The following is a 12355-nucleotide window of genomic DNA, read 5'->3' on the forward strand; positions in this document are numbered from 1 at the left end:
CAAATCCTCCCGGGTGGATGCGAACATTTGCCCCATTTTAGGGATGCACAAACGAAAGCCCAGCTGACTGTGGAGTGCCAGGGTTGCTCTGCGTTCGGCCCGTCGCCCTTGACAACGCGACACAAGGTCACGGAGGTCCTGTCCCCAGGTCCAACTATCCCCACACGTTCCATGCAGGCCCCCGCTGACCCGCCGGCGCAGGCAGGGACAGGGCAGCCCGGCGCGCGCCGTGACGTCACCGCGCCGCACCCAAGGAAAGCCTCGTCCCGGCGCGCACCTGCGCGGGGCGCTCGAGAGGACGGCCATGGCGCGCGAGCTCAGGGCGCTTCTTCTGTGGGGGCGTCGGCTGCGTGCGTTCCCTCTGGCGGCCACTCCGGCAGGTGAGGGCAGCCGGACCAGTGGGCCCGGGTTGGGGTTCAAGGAGCACCCCGGGACTCCGATCCCGTTTCGTCCTCTGTCGGAGACGCGGGGACTGCAGCCCTCGCGTGGCGTGGGAGCCTGGGAGATTTATTCGTCTCACGCGCGGCGAGCGGCGGACGCCCAGCGCTCGGTGCGTTTTGGTTCCTCCTGGCTCAGCCTCGCATCATTCTGCGCGGCATCCCCAGGCCGTAACGCCTTTGAGTCCCGGCTCGTGTGACTACAGAAGGGGCTTTTTCCTGGGCCGGATGAGGTGGAGGGGCCTTGGGTTCCTGGCTCCTGGCTCGTGGAGCTGAAGGCAATTTCGAGGAGCGAATTCTGAGAGTGTGGACTGGGAACGGACTTCACCAGCCTGGTCACTTAAGTCCCTTAGTTGCGCTTTTCTTCCTTCCCGCTTTCAAGTTGTTTTATACATGAGTAATGCATTAGTCGCTTGCTCCCTCGTTCAGTTGACACAAACCCTAGTGCCCACTCCGCCCGGCAGGGCACACACGGCAGGGAACCAAACAGAGCCGGCACCGGCGGCCCTCCTGCAGCCCCTAGACCCGAGTTGGTGGCTGCCCGTCCTGAGGGCCTAGGATTGGTAGATGCTGAAATGAAGGATCGTAATCTGTGCTCCTCGCTGGGAAGTAACCATAGGTGAACATGTTCGCTTTCCTCCCAGGCTCTAACAGTTACACACATATTAATAGACTTGTCTATTCTTATGTATAAAGGTCTAAACCACATATGCATTGTTACAGAATTTTTGTTTCAAGGCTCCCAGCATGGCTTACACATATTTTTTTATTGGAACGGAAAGAAGTATCGATTTGTTGTTCCACTCATTTATGCATTGATTGGTTAATTCTTGCACGCAGGCTGACGGTGGTGGGGGGTGGGGAGACGTCCCAACCCGCAACCTTGGGTATCTGGACCATGCTCTAACCATCTGACCCAGCCAGGCAGGCTTGCACATACATACATTATATGTATTTTCGTCAGTATGCACAGGTCTGCGACTTTCCACTGGCTGCGTATATCCTGTATTATGGACAAATCCTCACTTACTTAAAATTGTCCTGTTAATGGACATAATTAAGAGTATTTCCAGTTGGCTTTTTTTGTTTTTGCTTTTGGTTGTTACAATGCTTTGTAGAATGGGCGCTATTTAAATCTTTGTGCACATCTATGGATTTGTTTAGAATTATAGAACTAAAGTTTTAGAATTGATGGTTCAGAGACCATGCAAATTTGAAATGTTAGCCAATATTGACAAATTGTTGTCCAAAAGGCTTTATCATTTTATATTACCATTAGCAGCAAATGAGAGTACCAATAGCAAGGTATCTTCTCCAACACAATATTAGATCTTTTCCAAGCCAATGGTTTATAGACTATTTCTTGTCTAATTTACATTTACATGGAGCAAGAATGTTTTCATTTGTTTAATGGTCATTTATATATCTTCTATGAATTTCTTTTTTATATCTTTTCACACTTTTTTTTTAAATACAACTTTTTTTTATTCATTTTAGAGAGGAGAGAGAGAGAGAGAGAGAGAGAGAGAGAGAGAGAGAGAGAGAGAGAGAGGAGAGACAGATAGAAGGGGGGAGGAGCTGGAAGCATCAACTCCCGTATGTGCCTTGACCAGGCAAGCCCAGGGTTTTGAACTGGCGACCTCAGCATTTCCAGGTCGACGCTTTATCCACTGCACCACCACAGGTCAGGCTCTTTTCACACTTTTTATTGTTACTCAAGTTTTTTTTTGTTTGTTTTTTCTTTTGTATTTTTCTGAAGCTGGAAACGGGGAGAGACAGTCAGACAGACTCCCGCATGCACCCGACCAGGATCCACCCCGCACGCCCACCAGGGGTGATGCTCTGCCCACCAGGGGGCGATGCTCTGCCCCTCCGGGGCGTCCCTCTGCTGCGACCAGAGCCACTCTAGCGCCTGGGGCAGAGGCCAAGGAGCCATCCCCAGCGCCTGGGCCATCTTTGCTCCAATGGAGCCTTGGCTGCGGGAGGGGAAGAGAGAGACAGAGAGGAAGGAGGGGGGGTGGAGAAGTAAATGGGCGCTTCTCCTATGTGCCCTGGCTGGGAATCGAACCCCGGTCCCCCGCACACCAGGCCGACGCTCTACCACTGAGCCAACCAGCCAGGGCTATTACTCAAGTTTTAAATTTTGCTGTACTCTCTAACCTTTTGTTTATGTGTGTGTGTGTGAGAGAGAGAGAAAGAGAGAGAGAGGTGAGAAGCAGCAACTTGTAGTTGCATCACTTTAGTTCATTGATTGTTTCTCATACGTGCATTGACTGGGGGGCTCAAGCAGAGCCAGGGACCCTGTGCTCAAGCCAGAGACCTTTGGCTTTTGGGATTATCATGTCAGTCCCACTCAAGCTGGCATTCTTGCGCTCAATCTGGTGAGCCCGTGCTCAAGCCAGTGTCCTGGGGGTTTTGAACCTGGAACGTCAGCCTCCTGGGTTAACACTCTATGCATTGTGCCACCACCGGTCAGGTTGGGTTTTTTTGTATTTTTCTGAAGTTGGAAACGGGGAGGCAGTCAGACAGACTCTCGCATGCATCCGACCGGGATCCACCCAGCATGTCCACCAGGGGGCGATGTTCTTTCCATCCAGGGCGCCGCTCTGTTGCAACCAGAGCCATTCTAGTGCCTGAGGCAGAGGCCATGGAGCCATCCTCAGCGCCCAGGCCAACTTTGCTCCAATGGAGCCTTGGCTGCGGGAGGGAAGAGAGACAGAGGAAGGAGAGGGGAAGGGGTGGAAAAGCAGATGGGCGCTTCTCCTGTGTGCCCTGGCTGGGAATCGAACCCGGGACTCCTGCACGCCAGGCCGACGCTCTACCACTGAGCCAACCGGCCAGGGCTCAGTCAGGTTTTTTTTCCTTATTCTTAAAACCCTTTAACACTTCTTGGGATACTGTTTTGGTGGTGATGAACTCCTTTAGCTTTTTATTGTCTGTGAAGCTCTTTATCTGTCCTTCAATTCTATTTATTTATTTATTTTTTTTACAGAGACAGTCAGAGAGAGGGATAGACAGGGACAGACAGACAGGAACGGAGAGAGATGAGAAGCATCAATCATTAGTTTTTTGTTATGCGTTGCGACACCTTAGTTGTTCATTGATTGCTTTCTCATATGTGCCTTGACCGCGGGCCTTCAGCAGACCGAGTAACCCCTTGCTGGAGCCAGTGACCTTGGGTTCAAACTGGTGGGCTTTTCCTCAAACCAGACGAGCCCTCACTCAAGCTGGCGACCTCGGGGTCTCGAACCCGGGTCCTCTGCATCCCAGTCTGATGCTCTGTCCACTGCGCCACCACCTGGTCAGGCTCTGTCCTTCAATTCTATTTATTTATTTATTTATTTTTATTTATTCATTTTAGGGGGGGAGAGAAACAGAAAGAGAGAAAGAGAGAAGGGGGAGGAGCAGGAAGCATCAACTCCCATATGTGCCTTGACCAGGCAAGCCAGGGTTTTGAACCTGCAACCTCAGTGTTTCCAGGTTGACGCTTTATCCACTGTGCCACCACAGGTCAGGCTCTGTCCTTCAATTCTAAATGACAGCTTTGCTGAGTAGAGCAATCTTGGTTGTTGGTCCTTGCTTTTCAGTACTTTGAATATTTTGTGCCAGTTTCTTCTGGTCTGCCCTCTCTCACTTAAAAAAGAAAGAAAGACAAAATGTGAAATAGTTCTTATTTATATCATACTTGGTAAAATGAGAGATGATCTGATTGCGATATTCAATTCCAGAAAAATAATCAGTGTATTTATCACAGCTTAAAATACTATGTGTCTATGTCTAAAGCACATAACTTAAGATGCAGTATGAAACAAAACCATAATAAGAATTTTGACTGATAAATGGAAAAGATGGGTGATTTTTTTCAAAAGGAAAAGAAACACCCATTGTGTTTTGACTAATTGGTCTTACCTGGCAGTTCCTTACTTGTATTTTTAATTGCTGCTTACTAGTCAAAAATGGCCTTGCAGGACCCTGGCCAGGTGGCTCATTAGGTTACTAGTGATTTTCAACCTTTGTTTCTCACGCACTCATAAACTAATTACTAAAGAAAAAGGGGCCCTGACCTCTTCTTTAGTAACTAATTTATTTGTGCCATGAGGTGAAAATGGTAGTATTTAGTCAGGGGCACTGACCTTAGTAATTAGTGTGTGTTTGTGCCATGAAAAAAAAGGTTGAAAATTGTCCTGATACACCAAGGTTGTTGGTTTGTTCCCTAACCTGGGCACATACAAGAATCAACCAGTGAATACATAAATAAAGTGAAATAACAAAAGGATGTTTCCCCGCCCCCCTCTCTCTTTCCCTTCCACTTTCTCTAAAATCAATCAATAAAAATTACATAAATGAAAATGACCTTGTAGGACCACTAACGCCATCTATCTCTAGGCTGCCTGAATGTTCTACTTGAGCATAGTGACGTTTATACTGACCAGGTAGTAGTGCAGTGGATAGAGCGTCAGACAGGATGTATAGGACCCAGGTTCAAAACTCCGAGGTCACTGGCTTGATCGTGAGATCATAGACATGACCCCATGGTCGCTGGTTTGAGGCCAAAGGTCACTGGCTTGAAGCCCAAGGTCTCTGGCTTGAGCAAGGGGTCACTCACTCTGCTGTAGCCCCCCAGTCAAGGCAATATGAGAAAGCAGTCAATGAATGACTAAGGTGCTGCAACAAAGAATTGATGCTTCTCATCTCTCTCCTTTCTGTCTCTCCCTATCTGTCCCTCTCTCTGTCTCTGTCCAAAAAAAAAAAGTTTCGTGATTATAAAAAGAGTTGCTTCTCCAGTAGATTTTTTGACATCTCAAGAAATGAGGGTGTTCTTGCTTTGAAAAAGTTTGATACTGAGAAATATATGCTTGTTAATTTAGTGACCTAATTTATACATCAACAAAAAGTTAATAGAAGCCTGACCAGGCAGTGGCGCAGTAGATAGAGCATCGGACTGGGATGCGGAAGGACCGAGGTTCGAGACCCCGAGGTCGCCAGTTTGAGCATGGGCTCATCTAGTTTGAGCAAAAGCTCACCAGCTTGGACTCAAGGTCGCTGGCTCGAGCATGGGTTACTCGGTCTGCTGAAGGCCCACAGTCAAGGCACATATGAGAAAGCAATCAATGAACAACTAAGGTGTCACACGAAAAACTGATGATTGATGCTTCTCATCTCTCTCCCTTCCTGTCGGTCTGTCCCTCTCTCTGACTCTCTCTCTGTCCCTGTAAAAAAAAAAAAAAAAAAGTTAATAGAAGAGCCTGACCGGAGCACAGTGGATAAAGCATCAACCTGGGACGCCGAGGTTCCCAGTTCAAAACCCCAAGGTTGCCAGCTGGTCCGCTTGAATGCGAGCTTGCTGGCTTGAGCAGGGGTCACTGGCTTGAGTGCAGGATCATTGACATGATCCCAACGTTGCTGGCTTGAGCAAGGAGTCACTGGCTTGGCTTGACACCTCCCCCCCAGTCAAGGGACGTTTGAGAAGCAGTCATTGAACAACTAAAATGAAGCAACTATACCTGACCTGTGGTGGTGCAGTGGATAAAGCATTCGACATGGAATGCTAAGGTCACCAATTTGAAACCTTGGGCTTGCCGGATATAGGCACATGCGAGAAGCAACTACGAACTGATGTTTCCCCGCTCCTCCTCCTGCCTTTCTCTCTTTCCTGTCTCTAAAATTTTTTTTTTTTGTATTTTTCTGAAGCTGGAAACGGGGAGAGACAGTCAGACAGACTCCCGCATGCGCCCGACCGGGATCCACCCGTCACGCCCACCAGGGGGCGATGCTCTGCCCCTCCGGGGCGTCGCTCTGCCGCGACCAGAGCCACTCTAGCGCCTGGGGCAGAGGCCAAGGAGGAGTCATCCCCAGCGCCCGGAACATCTCTGCTCCAATGGAGCCTTGGCTGCGGGAGGGGAAGAGAGAGACAGAGAGGAAGGAGGGGGGGGTGGAGAAGCAAATGGGCGCTTCTCCTATGTGCCCTGGCTGGGAATCGAACCTGGGTTCCCCGCATGCCAGGCCGACGCTCTACCGCTGAGCCAACCGGCCAGGGCCTCTAAAATCAATTTTAAAAATCTTAAATAATAAAGTGAAGCAACTACAAGTTGATTGATGCTTATCATCTCTCTGTCCTTCCACTCTCTCCGATCCTATCTCTATCTCAAAAATAACAAAAATAAAACCCAAAAATTTAATAGAAGAAATGCCACAGGATGAAGGTTATTGCAGATGTTTTAAATGAGCAGTATAGAGAGTGAGTGTTTGGAATTTTTAGTAGGGATAGACTGTTGTGACCTTGGGAGACAGGAGGCTTGATGGAAGAGAGGGCCTCAGCCTGGGTGTGGTTGCAGGTAGAAAGCAGCGCACTAGCAGGTGTGTGTGTGCACGTTTTAAGATTCAAATTATTGGTGCTTCCCATTTTGTGCAACCCCAAACCACCAAATAGATTAAATTGTGACATTGTAGCCTGACACTGAGGTTTGTGGTTTTCCCATAGGGTATAAAGGAAACATGAAGACAGATATTGTGCAGAGAGTGTGTCTTTATCTGGTTCAGGCATATTTATTATTGCGTTATTGGTTTGTTCTTAAAAGTCATTGTAAAAAAATTCAGCTAACATGAAATCAAGCCTGCTTTAAACAGTGCTCTTGACTAATATAAACTTGGAATTACGTTGGCAAGTCTTAAAGTCCTGGTTGGAAATGTTAGAAATGTTCATTTTCCCCTTTTCCAAACTATGAGGACTTATATTACTCCCATTATAAACAACATATTAAATTACTTCAAAAGTATTTTGAGTACTAAGTGGGGGGAAAAACAAAAGACATAGTAAAAATAAAACATGGAAAAATTATTTAATCTTGGAGTGACAAAGGCCTTTACAAAAAGACTAATTTCCTTGATATATAAAGAGCTCTTACCAATCAATAAGAAAATGATGGAAAATGTGGTAGAAAAATGATCAGAGGAAATCAACAGTTCATTAACAAAAAAGGAAATGGAAACTATTTTAAAATATGGATAGATACTCACTATTGCTTATAGTAAGAGAAACGTTAATGAAAAACTACAGTGTAGTTTTTATCTGACCAATAGAGTAAAAAGTTTTAGAACAACACTGTGTTGGTAGGAGTTAGGGGTTATATACACTTTCATATGTTGGTGGTGAGAATGTAAACTGATACAGCCTCTCTGGAGGGTGACTTGGCAGCATTGACTATACTTTTAACTGGACATAGCCTTGGACCTGGTGATTTCATTTCTAGATGTGTACTAGGATGTAAACTCATGCATAAATGAAATGACACATATACAAGAATATTCCTTAAAGCAGTCTTATTTTGAAACTTTTTTTTAATTTTTATTTATTTATTTTTTTGTATTTTTCTGAAGCTGGAAATGGGGAGAGACAGTCAGACAGACTCCCGCATGTGCCCGACCAGCGGGATCCACCTGGCATGCCCACCAGGGGGCGACGCTCTGCCCACCAGGGGGCGATGCTCTGCCCATCCGGGGTGTCGCTCTGTTGCGACCAGAGCCACTCTAGCGCCTGGGGCAGAGGCCAAGGAGCCATTCCCAGCGCCTGGGCCATCTTTGCTCCAATGGAGCCTCGCTGCGGGAGGGGAAGAGAGAGACAGAGAGGAAGGAGAGGGGGAGGGGTGGAGAAGCAGATGGGCACTTCTCCTGTGTGCCCTGGCTGGGAATCGAACCCGGGACTTCTGCACGCCAGGCCGACGCTCTACCACTGAGCCAACCGGCCAGGGCCTATTTTTATTTATTTTTTTGACAGAAAGAGGGACAGACAGGCAGGAAGGAAGAGAGATGAGAAACATCAATTCTTTGTTGCGGCTCCTTAGTTGCTCACCGATTGCTTTCTCATATGTGCCTTGGGGGGGGCTATAGCAGAGAGAATGACCCCTTGCTTGAGCCACCGACCTTGGGCTCAAGCCAGTGACCATGGAGGTCATGTCTATGATCCCATGCTCAAGTCAGCAACCTTGTGCTCAAGCCAGAGACCTCAGGGTTTCGAACTTGGGTCCTCTGCATCGCAGTCTAATGCTCTATCCAATGCACCACCACCTGGTCAGGCGAAACATTCTATTTTTATAACTCATACTTTACAGAGATATTACAAAAGTAATACTCAGGATTCCCTTTCCCTTCACCTAATTTCCCCTAACAATATCTTATATGACCATGGTACAACTATTGACAACTGAAATAACACTGACACAATACTACTAAGTTATCTGCTGACGTTATTTTAATTTAGCCATTATTCCCATTGATATCGTTTTTTAGGGTTCTGAATCCCACATTGCACTTAGTTATGTTCCTTCAGTCTCCTTGGGTCTGTGATGGTTCCTCAGATGGTGTTTGTCCTTCAGGACCTTGATTTCTTTAACCAGTTATTTTATAGGGGGTCCCTCACTTGGGTTTGTCTGATGTTTTCTTATGATTAGACTGAGCTGCATTTCTGGCAAGAAGAGGACAGAAGGGGGGCTGTGTCTTCTCACTGTACCAGGAGCTGCAGGATGTTGACTCATCTCATTCTTGATGATGGCGATTGTGGTAACTTAGGGGATATTTGCCACTTTCTCCATGATAAGCTACTATTTTTCTCTTTAAAATCAATAAGTATCTTGTTGGGGATACTTTGACATTATGCAAATATTCTATTTCTGGTGGACCTTCAACAATTTATACTTGTTACTACTATTACTGTGCTTGCCTAATGGTGATTGTCTATTCCACCATTCCTTATACATTAATTGCAATTCTACTGTAAGGAGGAGTTCCTTTCTTTCCCCCATTTATTTATTATTTAAGTATAGACTAATAGTTACTTGTTTTATTTGTCACTTTACAGCCCATTGCTTCCATTATGTTGTTGCTCAGATTGTCCTAGACTTTGCAGTTGGGAGCGCCTTCCTGTTGGAGCCTGTGTCCTCTTGACATGCCCCATCATTTCTGAGTCCTTCATCACTTTCTGGTACCGCAAGGTACTCCAGGCTTGTCGTGTGTATTTCCTAACGGTCCTGGTTTCTTTCAGTGGAGAATAGTATTTACAAACCAAGATCAGGTGCCAGAGAGGGTTGCTACCCACCCTGCTTTGCCCAGGTCAAAGGTACTCCCTGGGAGATGGGACTTTCAAGTGGGCAGTTCCAGGATGGTCGCTCTCCCCGGGGCCAGCTGTGCCGATTGCTACTGGGGTGTCATTGCCTCTAGGCCTGTCAGTGGAGAGAGCTAGGAAATACTGTACGTGTTCTCACGCACACATACACGCACCTCAGTCCTTGTTTCTGCATGGGATCTGTATGTGTCTGAGAACTCAGGAGTTCATACGGATGCTTCCCGTCCTGCTGTAGCGCCACAGGCTTCCTCCTGGCCTCCCTCTCCTTATTTGTAACTCCGTTCTCCTGACCCAGGAGCCACCATATACTTACTTGCTTGATCTTTGTATATACTAAAGCAGTGTCAGGTGGCTAACAGTTTTGGTACAGTAACCTTTTAGGTTACTTTACAGCAGGGGTCCCCAAACTTTTTACACAGGGGGCCAGTTCACTGTCCCTCAGACTGTTGGAGGGCCAGACTATAAAAAAAACTATGAACAAATCCCTATGCATACTGCACATATCTTAAAGTAAAAAAACAAAATGGGAACAAATACAATATTTAAAATAAAGAACAAGTAAATTTAAATCAACAAACTGACCAGTATTTCATTGGGAACTATGGGCCTGCTTTTGGCTAATGAGATGGTCAATGTGCTCCTCTCACTGACCACCAATGAAAGAGGTGCCCCTTCCGGAAGTGCGGCGGGGGCCAGATAAATGGCCTCAGGGGGCCGCATGCGGCCCGCAGGCCGTAGTTTGGGGACCCCTGCTTTAGAGTATACAGTCAGAATACCAGGTTCTGAAGTTCCTTAGGTTCAGTCTTCCAGTGTGGTTAGGTAGTTTGTGATATAGCTTTGAACATTTGTTACTGTTTGTGTTTCATTTGCTGTTCCTCACAAACCCTGCTTGCTCTTAATCCTTTACTTTTTGAGTATGTGGAATATTACCATGGTTCTGAGAGTCAGAGATCCTCAAAAAGGTACCCTCAGAAATGTCACATTCCCCTCAGCTCTGCTACCCTATTCCCAATCCCTTACTCTTTCCATTCTATTCCCACATACCTGTTGTGAGTTGTTATGCCCCCCCCAAGATCTTGAAATCATAATCCCCAGCACCTGTGAATGTAACTGTATTTGGAAATAGGGTCTTTGCATATGATCAAATTAAGATGAGGTCATTGGGGTGGACCTTAATCCAATGTGGCTGTGTCCCCATAAAAGGGAAATTTGGGCGTAGACACGGGAAACGATGTGAAGACACAGGGAGAATTCTACCCACACACCAAGGAGGACCTGAGGCTACAGAAGCAGGAAGAGTGGCCTGGAACAGATTCTCCCTCTCAGCCTTAGAAGGAACTGACACTTTGATTTTGGACTTCTAGCCTCCAGAACTGTGAGAGAAGTTTCTATTGTTTAAGCTGCCTAGTCTGTGGGGCTTTGGTGTGGCAGCCCTAGGAAACTAACACACACACCTTGTAGTCCAGTGCTTCCCACCTCCAGGCCGTGGACCGCTCAGCCAGAAATTCCATGCTGGTCCGCAAGAGTTAACCGCCCTATGTTGGATGAGGACTACAGACCCAATCATCTTAGTCAAATTCGCTTATGCTCAGGGTGATGTCTGCTTTAGCAGTCCCTGAAATAATTCTATTTTCACCAATCCTCAAGGGTAAAAAGCTTGAAAACCACTGTTGTAGTCAACCAATTTCTTTTTTTTTTTTTTTTAATTTTATTTAACTTTTCCATTGATTTGAGAGGGGAGGCATCACTAGTTGTCTCATTTAGTTGTGCACTTATTGGTTGCTTCTCATATATGCCCTGACCGGGGGACCAAATCTGCGACCTCGGCACCGTAGGATGATGCTCTGTTCACTGAGCGACCCGGCCGGGGCACCAATTTCTTATGATTTGAATTGTGTGCCCCCAGAAAAGTATGTCCAAGTCCTAACTCCCCATAACCTGTGGATTTGACTTTATTTGGAAATAGGGTCTTTGCAGATGTAGTAAGTGAAGATGATGTTACATTGTGCCCAAATCTAGTCTTAACTAGTGTCCTTACAAGAAGAGGTATCTTTGGACACAGGATGTGCGCACAGGGAAGAGAAGGTGTGTGATGACAGAGGCAGAGATTGGAGTGAGGCATCTACAAGCCAGTGAGCATCAGGGATTGCAGGCAACCCCGGAAGCTTGGTAACAGCCACGGACAAACTCCCTCGACCTCTAGAAGGAATCAGCCCTGCCAACACCTTTATTTTGGCTTTCTGCCCCCAAAACAGTGAGAGAATAAATTTCTATTGTTTTAATCCACCCATTTTGTGCAACTTGGTTACAGCATTCCTAGGAAATGAATACATGATCTCATTAGTTTGTAGTTTATTCTTCCTTTGTTTCTTTTGGAAATAGATTTCTCTGTATTGTCTCTTTCATGACGGACAGCATGCAGTGGATAACTCTTTAGCACTTTGGAGGATCATTTTAACAGCACAAAACTGGAAGCAGTTTAAACATGCATCAGTTGAGAACTAGTTGAATACTTACCCATTATAGTGGAATATTTTGTGTTTGTTATAAAGAATAAGCAACTTTCTGTACTGATTTGGAATGATCTCTAAGATGTGTTCTTGATTATGTACACATGCAAGACTGGAAATTTAAAAAAACTGCTAGCCATAAATCAAACAGCTACTCTCCCTCCTCCCCCACACCAATATGGGGGCAAGTTTAGAACAGGTAGTTTATGGAGGTCTCAAAATATTAAGAGCTGTTAGCCTCTGAATTTTTCAGTTTCCTATGATTTCTGTTTTCTGGGGGGTACAGATGG

At 46.2% G+C, this 12355-nt stretch overlaps 1 protein-coding gene across 1 annotated transcript in view; it reads left to right on the forward strand.

Moving 5' to 3' along the window:
• Positions 1-250: 250 nt before the first annotated feature.
• The window catches only part of TRAP1 (TNF receptor associated protein 1), a 47389-nt gene continuing 35284 nt past the window's right edge, over positions 251-12355 (forward strand). The window contains exon 1 of the mRNA XM_066275082.1: positions 251-380. Within this exon, the coding sequence (XP_066131179.1) occupies positions 305-380 (76 nt within the window). The 5' untranslated portion in view covers positions 251-304. The remainder of the gene's footprint in view (positions 381-12355) is intronic.

This window comes from Saccopteryx bilineata, chromosome 4, assembly GCF_036850765.1.
Source record: "Saccopteryx bilineata isolate mSacBil1 chromosome 4, mSacBil1_pri_phased_curated, whole genome shotgun sequence".
Lineage (NCBI taxonomy): Eukaryota > Metazoa > Chordata > Mammalia > Chiroptera > Emballonuridae > Saccopteryx > Saccopteryx bilineata.